The sequence below is a fragment of the Eriocheir sinensis genome, chromosome 54, assembly GCF_024679095.1.
Source record: "Eriocheir sinensis breed Jianghai 21 chromosome 54, ASM2467909v1, whole genome shotgun sequence".
In the NCBI taxonomy this organism is placed as follows: domain Eukaryota; kingdom Metazoa; phylum Arthropoda; class Malacostraca; order Decapoda; family Varunidae; genus Eriocheir; species Eriocheir sinensis.
The window spans coordinates 5,503,207-5,519,910 of NC_066562.1; the positions used below are offsets into that span (position 1 = coordinate 5,503,207).

The following is a 16,704-nucleotide window of genomic DNA, read 5'->3' on the forward strand; positions in this document are numbered from 1 at the left end:
GTCCGTGTTCACTCTTCCTGAGCGGTTGGACGCTTTATGGCTCTCCTCCATTCTACTCTGTCTTCTGCCCGATGCTCATCCACTCTGTCTTCTGCCCGATGCTCATCCAATCCCATCAATGCCAAGTCTTCCTGTATACACCTCCACATTTTCCTAGGTCTACCAACTGGTCTCCTTCCTTCTACCTCTAATCTCTCCACAACTCCCAGCACTGTATCCTCACCTGCTCTCTTTACATGTCCAAACCATCGGAGTCTTTCCCTTCTGAGCACTGTTTCTTTACATGTCCAAACCTTATGAGTCTTTCCCTTCTGAGCACTGTTTCTTTACATGTCCAAACCATCAGAGTCTTTCCCTTCTGAGCACTGTTTCTTTACATGTCCAAACCATCGGAGTCTTTCCCTTCTGAGCACTGTTTCTTTACATGTCCAAACCATAGGAGTCTTTCCCTTCTGAGCACTGTTTCTTTACATGTCCAAACCATCGGAGTCTTTCCCTTCTGAGCACTGTTTCTTTACATGTCCAAACCATAGGAGTCTTTCCCTTCTGAGCACTGTTTCTTTACATGTCCAAACCATAGGAGTCTTTCCCTTCTGAGCACTGTTTCTTTACATGACCAAACCATCGGAGTCTTTCCCTTCTGAGCACTGTTTCTTTACATGTCCAAACCATCGGAGTCTTTCCCTTCTGAGCACTGTTTCTTTACATGTCCAAACCATCGGAGTCTTTCCCTTCTGAGCACTGTTTCTTTACATGTCCAAACCATCGGAGTCTTTCCCTTCTGAGCACTGTTTCTTTACATATCCAAACCTTATGAGTCTTTCCCTTCTGAACACTGTTTCTTTACATGTCCAAACCATTGGAGTCTTTCCCTTCTGAACACTGTTTCTTTACATGTCCAAACCTTATGGGTCTTTCCCTCCTGAGCTCAGTTTCTTTACATGACCAAACCATAGGAGTCTTTCCCTTCTGAGCACTGTTTCCATTGGTGATGAGTACTCTTCCTTTCTCAGTCCTCCTCTTTCCTCTTACTCTTCCTCCTCCTCCTCCTCCTCTTCCTATAACCTTCCCAATTCCTCTTGTGACATCGTGGTGACAGTTCGTCTATCTCAGTTTTCCTCTTCCTGTTTTCCTCCTCCTCTTTTTATACCTCACTGGCCTCCTGCTGGTGGTAATTATAGCAGTCATTAGAGCTTTTTCTGTCTTTGTTTTCCTCTTCTACTTTTCCTCCTCCTCCTCTTCTTTCCATGTCCAATTTTCCTCTTCTCCTTTTCCTCCTCCTTCTCCTCCTTTTCTTCCTACGTCTAATCCACCTCCTCGCGATGTAGTGAGTTTTTTCTTCTTCTCTTCCTTTTCCTCTCTCCTCTTCCTATTTTCCTTCCACCTCCTTATATTCACAAACTAACTAATGACATTGTATTTTTTGGTTATTTTTACTGTTCATTTCTATTATTCTCTGCTTTTTTATTTTACTGATGTCTCCCTACCAAATATATCATCCATTTTCCTTGCTTTCCTAATAATCGTGGTGAATATGTGTATCTATGTTCATCTATATCTCCAGAGGCTCTTAAAATCCCCTCCATAAGAAGATAGCCTCGACAGAATCCTCTCCAGTATCCCCTTCAGCACTCCCTCTCAGCATACTTTCCCTGCCTACTAGTTCTCCAGAGGCTCTTAGATTCCACCCCCTCAGAAGATAGCTACGACAGAATCCTCTCCAATATTCCCTGTTCTGGCACTCCCTCTCAGCACACTCAATCCCTTGCCTAAAAGCTCTCAAATACTCATATACTCAATTGGTCTAGTGGTCTCCCCTTAACACCCTCTCCCTCAGTCTTGTTCTCATATACTCTCCTCTCAAAGTCATTCTCACTCTTTTATATATCACGTGTCCGAACCATCTCAGAGCGCCACACTAGTCTTCACCTATCCAGCCCACTCCACTATTCACTCCCGTCACTGTTACACCCGAAATTGACGTCTCCTCTGACCTCTTGCCCTTTTTTTCTGTTGTGGGGGCAGGGTCTAGTGGGCTTCTTGTTGCTGTTATTGTTTTTTTGCCCCCTTGACCTGCCTCCCTTGCTAGAAAATACAAAATTAAACAAAATAAAATAAAAATGAAATCTCGTCCACATCTTCATTGCTTCCAAATTGACCTCTCTTGTGGCCTGTTGTTCTTTTTTTCTGTTGTGGGGGCAGGGTCTAGTGAGTGGGCTTGTTGTTGCTGTTTACTGACCTTTGACCTGCCTCCCTTGCTAGAAAAAATAAAAAAATAAAATGAAAACTCAGCGACATCTTCATTGCTTCCAAATTGATCTCTCTTGTGGCCTGTTGTTCTTTTTTCTGTTGTGGGGGCAGGGTCTAGTGAGTGGGCTTGTTGTTGCTGTTTATTGACCTTTGACCTGCCTCCCTTGCTAGAAAAAAAAAAAATAATAATAATAAAATAAAAATGCAAACTCATACACATCCTCATTGCTTCCAAATTGACCTCTCTTGTGGCCTATTGTTCTTTTTTCTGTTGTGGGAGCAGGGTCTAGTGGACTCTTTGTTGCTGTTGTTGTTTTTTGTCCCTTTCACCTTTCCCTTGCTAGAAAATACAAAACAAAATAAAATAAAAAATGCAAACTCGTCCACATCCTCATTGCTTCCTCTGTCCCATCTTTACTTTTTTTCTGTAGTGGGGGCAGGGTCTAGTGGGCTTGTTGTTGCTGTTGTTGTTTTTTTACCTTTGAACTGTCTCCCTTGCTAGAAAAATACAAAATAAAATACAATAAAAATGAAAACTCCTCCTTTTCCTTTCTCCTCTTCCTATATTCCTTCCACCTCCTTATATTCACCAACTAACCAGTGGAACTTTATTTTTAGGTTATTTTTACTCTTCATTTCTATTCTTCTGCTTTTTTTCTTTTACTGATGTCTCCCCTACCAAACATATCATCCATTTTCTTTGCTTTCCTAATGATAATGGTGAGAAAAAGTCGTCCACATCTTCATTGCTTCCTCTCTCCAATCTATACACACCACATGCACCTCTCATACAGCTTGTTTCCACCGCATGTAGTTGTAATTGCTCGGCTACGCTCCGCCCCCATATGACAGAGCTGAGAGGATGATTCTATTTCCTATGCCCTTCTTTACCTCTGCTCCCGAAATTGACCCCTCTTTCGACCACCTCTTTGGATTCTTTTTAGGAGCAGCGAGTAGTGGGCTTTTTTTTATAATTGTTTCCTTTTTTTGTGCCCTTGAGCTGTCTCCTTTGTTGTAAAAAAAAAAAAAAAAAAATGCTAACACTTCCTCCTTTCATAGCTCTTCAATGCACCTATTATCTGTTTAATTACCTGTTTATCCTATTATCTTCTCCCATTACTTTTCCTCCATGCTTCAACGCTTACATCAAACCATGCCTCCTTAGTATTTGAATTCACTTGCATCCTTCATTCTCTCTTTCCCAGTCATGTCTTGTACTACCTAACCTAACCTAACCTAACTCTGTACGGCATCTCATAATCAATGGTCGCTCGCTCTTGCCCATCCAGATACAATTACATTACTCCTTCTGACATTTTCTTATATATTTTCCTCTTACACACCCTGTCAGATTCATTAATAATTCTCTACAGCATCCTTTTCTATCTAACCTAACCTAACTCTGTACGACTTCTCAAAATCAATGGTCGCTCTGTCTTGCCCCTTCAGATACAATTACATTACTTCTACTTATATTTTCTTATATGTTTTCCTTTTACACACCCTGTCAGATTCATTAGTAATTCTCTACAGCATCCTTTTCTATCTAACCTAACCTAACCTAACCTAACTCTGTACGTCATCTCATAATCAGTGGTCGCTCTCTCTTGCCCTTCCAGATACAATTACATTACTTCTACTGACATTTTCTTATATGTTTTCCTCTTACACACCCTGTCAGATTCATTAATAATTCTCTACAGCATCCTTTTCTATCTAACCTAACCTAACCTAACCTAACTCTGTGCAACTTCTCAAAATCAATGGTCACTCAGTCTTCCCCTTTCAGATACAATTACATTACTTCTACTGTCATTTTCTTATACGTTTTCCTCTTACACACCCTGTCAGATTCATTAATAATTCTCTACAGCAGCCTTTTCTGTCTAACCTAACCTAACCTAACTCTGTACAACTTCTCAAAATCAATGGTCTCTGCTCTCATTCAGACACGATTACATTATCCTGACATTTCCTCCTATGTTTTCCTCTTCACACACTGTCAGATTCATTAACAACTCTACAGCATCCATTCATTTCCTCTTCTTCCTAACCTAACCTAACTCTGTACAACTTCTCAAAATCACTGGCCTCTGCGCTCATTCATTACTCCTACTGACACATCCTCCTATGTTTTCCTCTTACACACCATGTCAGATTCATTAACAATTCTCTACAGCATCCTTTTCTATCTTAACCTAACCTAACCTAACCTAACTCTGTACAACTCCTCGAAATAAGTGGTCTCTGCTCTCATGCCCTTTCAGATATTATTGCATTAGTCTTTCCAACACATCTTTGCAACTTTTTCCTTTTACACACCCTGTCAGATTCATTAACAATTCTCTACAGCATCCATTCCCCTCATACCAACACTGTATCGTCTGTAAATATACCTGCCCACACCCACTCTATACCTCTCACTTGGAACCCTGCACATATATCCCTCACCCTAGCTTTCATTTCTCATATAACCATCCATGTAATTATTGTGTAGTCTTTGTGACATCATATATTCCTGTCAACAACTCCTCCGTCTCCTATTCCTACACACAGAGGCACTCACATCCCTTCTAAAAGTACCTGATCCCTTCAAGCAGACACCTTCCCACACTGTATATATCTCAATCCTATTCTCTTTGTCAGTTTTCCTCTTCTCTTTTTTTTTTTTTTTCCCTCGTTTTCTTCCTGCGTTCAATCCCATTCCACGTCCTTATGATTTTGTGGTGAGTTTGTCTTCCTATGCCAAATGTCCTCCTCCTCCTCCTCCTCCTCCTCTTCTTCCTATATGTAATCCTCTACCTCCTCTTCATTATCTAGTTGTGAGTGTTTAACCTATCTTCTCTTCCTCCTCTTCTTCCTGTATCTAATCATCCTCCTCGTCATGGTATAGTGGTGTGTTTTTCCTATTTCAGTCTTCTCTTCATCCTCCTTTCTCCTCCTCTGCTTTGTATTCCTATTCTGTCTCGGCATCCATCAACCCTTCCTGTCAGTGGGGCTTCGTGGTGCAGTGGTTAGCACACTCGGCTCACAACCGAGAGAGCCCGGGTTCGATTCCCAGGCGGAGTGGAAAATCTTGGGCGGCTTTTCCGATACCCTATGCCCCTGTCCACCCAGCAGTGAATGAGTACCAGGTATTAATCGGGGGTTGTGTCCCGTCTCCTGGGATCTGTTCCCTTCTCCTATAATTCCTTCCCCTTCTGTCTCTCTCCGGCATATGACCACAGATGTTGCACCGACTAAACAAAACTTTCCAACTTTTCCTGTCAGTCATCCATGTCGTAAGCCTTCTCCAACTCCATGAAACCAGTTAACAGCTTCCTATCTTTAACTATTTTTCAACCTTCATTTTCAGTGGTAAGATTTGGTCCACACCTCATTTCCCTTTTCTATCTTTCTTGCCCATAACGATTATTTTCATCGCCTCATTTCAGGTCCACACATCATTTCCTTTTTAATCTTCCTTCCTCATCACCATCATATTCAGTGCTAAGATTTGGTCCATGCCTCCTCTCCCTTTTCTATCTTCCTTGCTGATGACCTACATTTTTATTGGTTGTTTTCATCCCCTCATTTCAGGTCCACATATCATTTCCCTTTTTAATCTTCCTTCCTCATCACCAACATTTTTCAACCTTCATTTTTGGTGCTAAGATTTGGTCCACGCCTCCTCTCCATTTTCTATCTTCCTTGATCATAACCTTCATTTTTATCGGTTGTTTTCATCCCCTCATTTCAGGTCCACTCATCATTTCCCTTTTTAATCTTCCTTCCTCATCACCAACATTTTTCAACCTTCATTTTTGGTGCTAAGATTTGGTCTACGCCTCCTCTTCCTTTTCTTTTCATTATCTACATTTTTATTGGTTATTTTCATCTCATCATTTCAGGTCCACATGTCATTTCCTTTTTCTCAGTCTTCCTTCCTCCAACATTTTTCATCGGTTATTTATCTCATTGAAAGCCCTTCCATATACTCTCTGGCACACTGCATAAGCCTAGCCTCCTATAACTCGTACAATAATCCTTAGGCACTCCTTTTTTTCCCTTTATCCAGCGGCACAGTGACGGCTGTTTCTCTAGTCTTCTGGCACCTCACCCTCCTCCCAGATAGATTACACAGCCACAAGGTCTATTCCACCAGTACATATTAGTTTAGTATTTCTTCCGTTATGTTATCAATGGCAGGTGGCTCTCTCTTTCTCTTTTATTTTATTTTTTTACAACAAAGGAGACAGCTCAAGGGCACAAAAAAAGGAAACAATAATAAAAAAAGCCCGCCACTCGCTGCTCCTAAAAAGAATCCAAAGAGGTGGCCGAAAGAGGGGTCAGTTTCTTACTATTAACTTCTTTATTGCTGTTTTTCTTTCATCCATTTCCACCTCTCGCTCTGGTTCCCTACATTGATTTTGCTCCCCTACTGGCTACTGATGCCCCCCCCACACACACACACACACACACGCACACAGTCATCTCTGGTTTGAAATGCCTCCTCTGTATCTCATTCATCCCCTCATCCTTGTAACAAACATTTTTATCAGTTATTTTCATCCTCTCATTCAAAACACTTCCTTATACATTTCCCGGTGCACTGAGTAAGCTTCTTCCCCTATAACTGTTACAATCGGATCTTACTACTTTTATACAGTAACACAACAATCATTTCTCTATTTTGCAAGTGTTCATTTTCTCCCCTATTTCTCATCTTTTTATTTCCAGATTATTATTATTTTTTTTTCCGAGATAATTTTCCATCATTTTTCTACCCAAATTCATCCAACTACTATTTTTTGCTTTCCCTGTTGAGTGACCTATGAAAAGCAGGATAGGTTAGTTCTATCACTGGTCCAGTATGCATGTTTTTTCTGTCCTTTTCTTTTCTTTTTTATTTAATGGTTGTTATGATATCTCACATACACACACACAGCTCATATGTGACTTCAGGGTTAGATATATTGGCAACACTGAGGAAGTTCGGCATCACAATCTGCTAATCTCTTTCATTTGTCTTCCCACTTTTTTTTTTCTTCATATTTGTTTCCTTTTTTTATGCCCTTGAACAGACTCCTTTGCTGTAAAAAGAAAAAAAAAAAAAAAATCTTCCCTTGTTTTCCTTTTTCCTGCTTATCTTTTCATCTGTCTTCCCTTGTGTTAATTTTTTTCTGCTTATCTTTCCATCTATCTTCCCTTTTGTCCCTTTCTGTCCATTCTACTTTGCCGTTCCCCAAATTTTCCATACCCCTTTCCTGCTTTAATTCCTCTCATCATCATCATCATCATCATCATTTCATCAACGCCTGCTCCTAGGAGCTCCCACCAGGGGATGGCCACGGCAGAAGAGCTTCCATCTTTATCCAGACACTCCCTCCTTGCCTGCTCAAAGTTTCTCAAAGATTTTTCCCCCCTCTCCCTAACGTACTCTTGTACCCTATCCCTCCATTTCACTGGAGGTCGTCCTCTGGCATTCCCTCCCTCTATCTCACTCACATATGCCCTTCTGGTCATCTTACTCTCCTCCATTCACTCCATGTAGCCAAACCACTTTAAAGTCTGTTGCTTCATTTCTTCCACTGCTCCACACTTCTTCCCTTCACCCCCGTGACACATTCCAAAATGCTCGTACACACTTTCATTACTCATTCCATCCATTCTACTCACACCACAAGCACTCCTCAAATAACTCATTTCCACTGCCTGCACTCTAGACCTCTGACTTTCATTCCAGGGCCATGTTTCACTTGCATATGTGAGGGTTGGTACTATTATTGTATTTCTCAAATCCCTCTTTACCTCCATGCTCACACTTCTGCCATTCATTATTCGTCCCAAAGACCCGACCACCCTTCTTCCTTGCAATGCCCTTTCTCTTATCTCTCCTTCCATACCACCATGCTTACACATAACTGATCCAAGGTTCTTAAGCTCATTGACCTCCTCCATTTCTTCACCATTCAAAATTATTTTGCATTCTTTTTCACTTTCAATTCCCACTCTATATGAGCATACAAAATCTACAACCTCACTTCGACTTCGCTCACAAACCATCACTTTACTTTTGTTGACATTTACTTTCAGCTTTCTTCTATTACAGACACTATCAAAAACACTGAACAAATTTTCCTCTCGTGTTTTAATTTTCATCTGTTTCAATTCACTTTACTGTTCCCAAGCTTTTTAATTCCCCCTTTGCTATTTTTTTATATTTTCATTGCCATTTTGAATGCCCTCTCTTTCTACAAAACTTTAATTCCATTCTTTTCTTGAATTCTCACATGCTGTTCCTTAACTTTACGGAAATTCTCGTCGGCTATCTAATTTTCCTTTGGTGTCTGCATTCCCCTCTGCTGTCTCATAACTTCTTAACCCCCATTTGCTGTTTTGATTCCCTTCTTCTGTTCCAAAACTTAATATAATGATTTTGACTTATTTTCTGCCCTCTCACGCCTTCATTTCTTCACACTTCCCCTTCCCTGATATTCCAAAACAGAACCTTTATTTATTTTTTCTCCCCCTCTCCTACTGATTTGATAGCTCTTTCTCTTCCCCATACTCATCTATTTGTCCTGTAATTCTTTCAATGCCTGTACTTCTTCCACTTCATGCTAACTAACCATCTTTACTTACCACTCCATGCTACACTTTTTAAACTTTCCATTAATTTATATCTTTTCATTTGTTCACCCATCTGTTTCATTCTATTCAAACCTTGCATCCTTTTCTACGTTTAAATTTATTCATGCATCCTCTATATCCATCCTATTCTTTCTTTTCTTCACCCACTATCTCATATCTTAGCATGTTATCATAGTTCCCCTTGCCATTCATCAGTATTCCCAACCTTTCCCTGCTCACCCACTACTACCACAATCCTCCTGCTAGCCATACCTATTCCTTACCCAAATTGTCCATCCCATTCTTTCTTTTCTTCACCCACTATCTCATACCTTATCATGTTATCATAGTTCCCCTTGCCATTCATCAGTATTCCCAACCTTTCCCTGCTCACCCACTACTTCCACAATCCTCCTGCTAGCCACATATCTATTCCTTACCCATATTTTCCATCCCATTCTTTCTTTTCTTCACCCACTATCTCATATCTTAGCATGTTATCATAGTTCCTCTTGTCATTCATAGTATTCTCAGCTTTTCCCGTCTCATCCACTTCTACCTCAGTCCTTCTTGCCATATATATTTCTTTGCCGTCGTTCATTCTTCAATCCCCTTCACCTTATCACCATTCTTTCCTCCCTTCTCTTAGCATATTCTCAGTGGTCAGTATTTCCAACCTTTCCCTGCTCACCTACTACTACCTCAGTCCTGCTTGCTATATCTATTCCTTACCCTCATTTCTTTCTCTACTATCCCCTTCACTTTTCCACCTTCTTTCCTCCCATTCACTTAGCATGTTCTCATAGTTCCCCTTGCCATTCATAGTATTCCCAACCTTTCCATAATCACTTACCCTACCTACCTCAGTCCTGCTTGCTATATCTATTCCTTACCCTCATTTCTTTCTCTACTATCCCCTTCACTTTTCCACCTTCTTTCCTCCCATTCACTTAGCATGTTCTCATAGTTCCCCTTGCCATTCATAGTATTCCCAACCTTTCCATAATCACTTACCCTACATACCTCAGTCCTGCTTGCTATATCTATTCCTTACCCTCATTCCTTCTGCTATCTCCTTCACCTTTCCGCTGTTCCTTCCTCCCCTTCCCACGCCCATACAAGTCCATCCGTTCGCCTCTTATCCATAGCCGTCACAACCATCACTGCTTCTTACACACACTGCGCCTCATCTATCCATCCGTTCTTCTTCTTCATCCTTCGTCCTCTAACACAATATTCTTAGTACTTATATTCTTGCATTACTTTATTATTTTTATTTTTACTGTCCTCTTTGGATTCTTTTTAGGAGCAGTGAGTAGCGGGCTTTTTTTTTTATTAATGTTTGCTTTTTTTGTGCCCTTGAACTGTCTCCTTTGCTGTAAAAAAAAAAAAAAAAAAAAAAAAATTATTGTTACTCATTTTCATCATTCCTTTTGCTCGTCCTTACTTGCCGCTCTGCTTCCCTCCCTCTTTACTTGATGGTACTCGCTCCTTATTTATCTCCTTCATCCCCTCAGCTTTACTGTTATCTTCATCTTTTTTTACGCTATTTTCTATAGCGGTGAAGTACGAGGTTCCTATATTGATGATGCTTTATTCAATAGCCTCGTTCAGGGTGTAATTTCATTGTTTATTTAAGTTTTGCTCATCATTTAATTCATAAGTTATTCAGTGGGATTATCTTTTGTTTGATCCTAGATGTTGACGTGCAAACGATCTATCAGTTATTCATTAGCAAAGGAGTGAGTGTTTAGTATTATCACCCAGGTTTTAGATGTCACCCATATTTAGAACCGTTCCGAATGTCTTTGGCTTCATTCTCAGTCTGCTTGGATATGGAGCTGTGTGTTCGAGGCATTTTATTTATTCATTAGCAAAGGGGAGATGCAGTGTTCAGTCTGATCACCCAGTTTTTAGATGCAACCAGACATGGGGTAATTGTAATCTGTAATCGTAATCAATTACGGTTTTTCAAGTAATCGTAAACGTAATCAATTACCCTCTTAGTTTTTTAAGTAATCGTAATTGTAATCGAAAACATTAAAATGTAATCGTAATCGTGATTACTTTTGCGATTACATTAGCAAAGTTTTAGTTAATAGTTTCTGGTACACAATTATGTACTCTAAATATCTGTAGTAATTCAACCAATTAAATATTTAGTATGGTGCATGTGTAGGAAATTTGCAAGTTCACCTTTCAGTCCTTCCTGTAATCACGATTGTAATCACGAGTAATACATCGTGTAATCTTAATTGATTACACCTGATTTTATTGTAATCGTAATCGTGAAAATGTGAAGTAATCGTAATTGATTACATAACATAAGTAATCACCCCATGTCTGGATGTAACCCATATTTAGAACTATCCTGAATGTCTTTTGGCCTCATTCTCTGTCTGCTTGGATATAGAGCTCTGTGTTTGAGGCATTTTTTCCTTATTTTTGTGTTGTCGTGACCTGTCCTAGTCAGAAGATGAAGCAACTCCTAGCCTTACTTACCTACTCATCATCACACTCCTACTACATACTCCTTCTCCTACTAAACTAATCAGTATCACTCCCCCAGCCTTTCAGTCCCAGCACTTCTTAAATTCTCAACGACACTAACCCTTCTGCTTTTTTTCTTTCATCCCTTTCCACCTCGCTCCGGTTTCCTACGTTGATTTTGCTTCCTTACCAGCTACCTCTGTTCTCCCTCACACTCACACACAGTCATCTCTGATTTGAAATGCTTCCTCCATATCTCATTTATCCACCCATACCCCTCCTTACCATATCAAACAGTTCTGCTACTTGTCACATCCACCCTCTCCACTATCATATCGAGCATTTCTGAGCCACTCCATATCACAGCTTTCCAATCCCAGCACCTCTTAACCTCTCAATGACATCAACCCTTCTGCTTATGTTCACACCTTACCCTTTCCCCTCCAGTACCATATCAAACAGTTCTGAGCCACTCCATATCACTCACAGCTTTCCAGTCCCAGCACTTAACCCTGTATCTACCACTAAGGCCCTCCACTTCTAACCCTTTTTCTAACCCCTCTTCTAAAACCCTTCTTTTTCTTCTTCTTCTTCTAACCTCTCCACTTCTTTCACTTTCCATTCTTCCACTTCTTGTCACACACACTCCACACCACTACATTAAACAACTTGATATATTACCCACTCCATATCACATCCAGTCCTCCACATACCACACATCCACCCCGCACAACTACTACATTAATACACTACCCACTACATATCACATCCAGCCTTCCAGCTCGTAACCCCACACACAATCCTACCTACAATCTCCTCACACCTTCTCCCGACCTCATGATTCATCTCCCCTTCATCCCCCCACAAACAATCCCACGTACAATTTCCTCGCACCTTCTCCCGACCCCATGACTCATCTCTCCCCTCCGTTCCCCCACAGTGGTTCCCGGTGCCCTCTCACGGATCGGTGCACGAACAAACGCTTCCTGAACCGCCAGTATGGGGACGTGGAGGTGTTCAACGCGGACGAGAAGGGCTGTGGCTTACGCGCCCGCTCGGACCTACCGCCGTAAGTACTGACTGCCCTGCGTTCATTCTTTTTTATATTGATGCCAAGTTGTTATTGTGGCCTTGTGATTATTCTCTGACTCATGTTGTTCTTGCTCCTTAATCTGTCTCTTTCTCTGTATGTCTTATCTGTTTTCCCTCCCATTCTCTTAATCTGTCTCTTTCTCTCTTTCTATCTATCTGTCTTTCTCTTGCTTCCCTCGCTGCTTCCCTTCCTCACATTCTCATAATCGGTCTCTCTCTCTCTCTCTATCTGTCTGTCTTTCTCTTGCTTCCCTCGCTGCTTCCCTTCCTCACATTCTCATAATTGGTCTCTCTCTTTCTATCTGTCTGTCTTTCTCTTATTTCCCTCGCTGCTTCCCTTCCTCACATTCTCTCTTTCTCTTTCTTCTATCTCTGTCTTTCTCTTAGTTCCTGTTTGTCCTCTTCTCATTCTCTTCCTCTATCTATCTCTCTTTCTCTTTCTATCTATCATTGTTACATTATTCCCATTTTTTATTTTTCCTTTATTATTATTGGTAGCTACTTATTTTCATCATTGCTTTTGCTTCCCTCGCTGCCTCCTTTCCTTGCATTCATTGTTACATTATTATTTTTATTATTTTTGCATTTATTATTATTGGTAGCTACTTATTTTCATCATTGCTTTTGCTCAACCTTATTTTCCTTCCCTGCTTCTCTCCCTCTTTCTTTTTCTTGCATTCAGATTCTTAGTTCTTGTCACTGTTGTTCTCATCATTGCTTTTGCTCAACCTTATTTTCCTTCCCTGCTTCTCTCCCTCTTTCGTTTCCTTACATTCAGATTCTTAGTTCTTGTCACTGTTGTTCTCATCATTGCTTTTGCTCAACCTTATTTTCCTTCCCTGCTTCCCTCCTTCTTACTTTTTCTTACAATGATATTCTTACTTCTTGTCACTGTTGTTCTCGTCATGGCTTTCGCTGTGTTCACTGTTGGATATAACCTCTTAACTTTTTGTATTTATTTATTTGCTTTTCTTATTTATGTTTGCTATTTTATTTTAGTATTTTTTGATTTGGGAAGAGGATATGAAGTTCCCTCAATCATAAATTTATCTCCATTTTCTCTCTCTCTTTTTTTTAACTGCTCGTCCATTGCTCCACATTAACTTGTTCATTTATCTGTTCATCATTTATTTTATTATGCATTTTTTTTCAACTGCCATTTATTGTTATTCTTTCCTCTTGTCCTTTCCTCCACTCTTCTCAGGCTCTATCAGTTTCCTCTGCTATCATTACCTCACCTTTGCCGACCTTCCTCTTCCTTGCTTCACTGGTCACCATCATCTTCACCACTCATGACCTTTCCTCAGCTCAGGCAGACAAGCAGGTCACAGGATGGTCTGGGGTCATGGTTCTCATAACACACTCATCATCCCCATCACTTGACCACCCTCACTATCATCAACCCTCACTATCATCTTGCACAATTGAGTCGCCGCCCGAGGGTTGTGGCGGGCAGGCTGTATTGCGTGTTGAGCAGACAGCAGATGAATGGCCAGAGTAACACAGCGGCCACCTATAAATATAGAAGTCGGGTCAGACTGAGCACCTGGTGGAGAGATGGAATTAGATCCTTAGGTGCAACAAAATAAGTACACTAAGATGAGATAGAAGCAGAGAGGTTTGGGAAAGACCTTCATCCTGCAGCCAACCAGTAATGGCTGCTGATAAGGTGTTGGTGTGAGCAGGAAAGGTGGGTCAGGGAGGGAACAGATACTTGAGAACTGGCCTCCTCCAAGTGTGGCTGCCACCCCTGCACTGGCTTGTTGCCTCCTACAAACAGTGGAAAGATAGCAGGTGAAGGGAAACTCATGGTGTTCAGTAGTGGCCAGAGGCTTGCAGCAGGACCATGAGTGTTGTGAAGACAGTCAAAGTTGGCTGCTTTATAAGAAACTTGATAAACCTTGCTTTAGCATGAAGTAATTGTACTGCTGGACACATGCAGTATACAAGTAAGCCTGAGCCAAACACTTGATTATGTTGTAGCCGCTAAACGTGGTGACAGGCGTGAAGGACAAGTTTGTGTGTTGTGGGTGGTGCGGCAACAAGTCTGCCCAGAATCAGCAACTAAAAAAATAGTGTTGACACAGAGACTACAATTGAAGTGTAGGATTATACACAGCACAAATATTACACCAATAATACAAAAGTTAATTGCACCAGCTTTGTGAAATGTTTAGTAGTGTGTGTGTAGCATTTAAAGTGTTGAGTCACTGCAGCGGTGCAGAGACCCAGGCCAGCATCACCTCTGCCTTTGTGCACGCACCACAGCTCTTGTGGCCGGTGCCAACAGTTGTATGGTGTGAATTCCATAGACAATTTATGTGTTGTTGCTTGGTGTGTCCACATAGCCTTAAAACATTTCCTGCACCAGTGGTGCAGCATCTGACTTGTGTCCAGACTAAAGAGTCTCAGACGTGTCTTCCTGGTGAGTGAATATCTCATCACTTTGATGGCTCTCAGGGGTGTGGGCATGCCGGGGCAAGGAAAAAGTCAGCACACTTGTGCAGAGTTGTACCTTGTATATTAACACACTTGGACACAAGTCCAACATTGTCCGCTGTGACAAAATAATTTTACAGCAGAGGAAACAGTCAAGGGCAAATACAAAATATAATGAAGAAGCTTTCCTCTTCAATAGTAGCAAGGAAAAGGTCTTGATTGAGTAGTCTGAAAGGATTACTGTTGTCTTGATACTCCCCTTTGAAAGCACTTAAGTTTGAGGAAGGAGGCATTACAGGTGAAGGAAGCCTCTTCTAAAGGTTGCCAGCCACAGTAATGAAAGGATGAGATGCTGCTAAACTTTTGCATAAGGGACATGGGCAGCAAAGGAGTGGGTTAGAGTTGTTCAGCGAGGCCACAGGAGAGGTGGAGGCTTGCATTTCATAAGTTCAGAAGAACAGTTAGCATGAAAATGGCAGTAGAAAATGGAAAGAGATGTAACATTGTGGTGAAATTTAAGAGGCAGAAAAGTCAGCGACATAAGGGGAGCTAATGAGGCAAGAAGCCTTTGCCTCCACCGTCCTCAAGGGCTGTGTGTGTGGAGCCTCCCCACACCAGACGCACTCTCTGTACAGGAGTATAGGCAGGGTGTCTGTGCCTTGATAAAGTTTGCATTGTAATCTGTTGACCAGATTTATTATGCTGAGTAAAAGTTGTGATTAGACTTTGTGTTGCCTTTGAGGAATAATCCGTGCCATTGTGTTGCTGCCAACACACGTCAGCCTCCCCCACCACCAGCGCGTGACTCTGTTGTGCCTCATCATCATCATCCTTGTTCCCTCATACAAGTGCATGCTTGCCTCCAGAGGCCCATAGTGATACATAAGGTTGTTTTGTATGAGTGTTTGTGTGAGTATGTGATGATGCCATGAATACACACACCAATTATGACACATATACATACATGTACGCTACATGAGCCCATTGCCTGTCCTAGGTAGACCTGTCCATACCGTAATGCTTCCAGTCAGGGAGGAATGACTAACACACCATTCACCAGAGTAGTGGAGGAGAGGTGGCCCAGTGTGTCCAGCCCTGGCAGTGTTCTCAGGGGGGAGGGGGAGGGGGTGCGAGGTGGCTGTGTGCTGAGTCTGAGGAGGATAACTTTGATTTACTCACTGCTGTGCGCTTTGGATTTGTGGCCATGTGAGGGTGAAGGTGTGAGGGAGGATGGAGGAGGAAGGGAGTGGGTGTCTGCTTCCCCCTCTTGCATGGGGATACTTGTTGGGGAGGGCAGGGCAGGGCAGGGAGGAGAGGAGAGGAGAGGAGAGGTAAGGGGGGGAGTGTGTGTATCCAGCCTTGCTATTATAACTTTGTGCCTTTTATTATAAACCTCGATGGTGAAGCCTTTGTACGGTACTACTGAATGTGCAAATTTCCAGGAAGTTATTCATGTGCCTAAGGGACTCTGACATCAGCAAGTTGCCAGTGCATGAGGCATTACCCTGAGGCACCCTGGTGGGCACAGGGCCGCAGCGGGCCACCACCCACCCGTCAGGGAGCGGCCAGGCAAGGTGGAGGGCGCCCCACCCACCACCCGCCGCACCCACCCACCCACCCGCGCCGCAAGGCTCTCAGTACTCACGGGTCTCGAGTTGTCTCACTCACCCTGCGAGAAAGAAAACATACAGAGGAAAATGGAGGAGGAGAAGGAGAAGGAGCAGGAGTATTAGGAGCTTCACCAACACCAGGAGCACCCACAGGAGCACCACCAGAAGCAGCACCAACAGAAGCAGCAGCACCACCAGGAGGAAGAGGAAG

At 42.0% G+C, this 16,704-nt stretch overlaps 1 protein-coding gene and 1 long non-coding RNA gene across 10 annotated transcripts in view; one reads left to right on the forward strand and one right to left on the reverse strand.

Moving 5' to 3' along the window:
- Nucleotides 1-16,704, forward strand: part of LOC126983610 (probable histone-lysine N-methyltransferase CG1716) — a 63,329-nt gene that overhangs the window by 19,424 nt on the left and 27,201 nt on the right. For all 9 annotated transcript variants that reach the window (XM_050836427.1, XM_050836428.1, XM_050836429.1 and 6 more), the window contains one exon: nucleotides 12,293-12,421. In XM_050836427.1, the coding sequence (XP_050692384.1) occupies nucleotides 12,293-12,421 (129 nt within the window). The remainder of the gene's footprint in view (nucleotides 1-12,292; nucleotides 12,422-16,704) is intronic.
- Nucleotides 6,695-10,129, reverse strand: LOC126983617 (uncharacterized). The gene is made up of 3 exons (XR_007736046.1): nucleotides 9,886-10,129; nucleotides 9,243-9,724; nucleotides 6,695-9,088 (listed from the first exon to the last, which is right to left on the reverse strand). It is a non-coding gene; the product is annotated as an uncharacterized LOC126983617 (long non-coding RNA).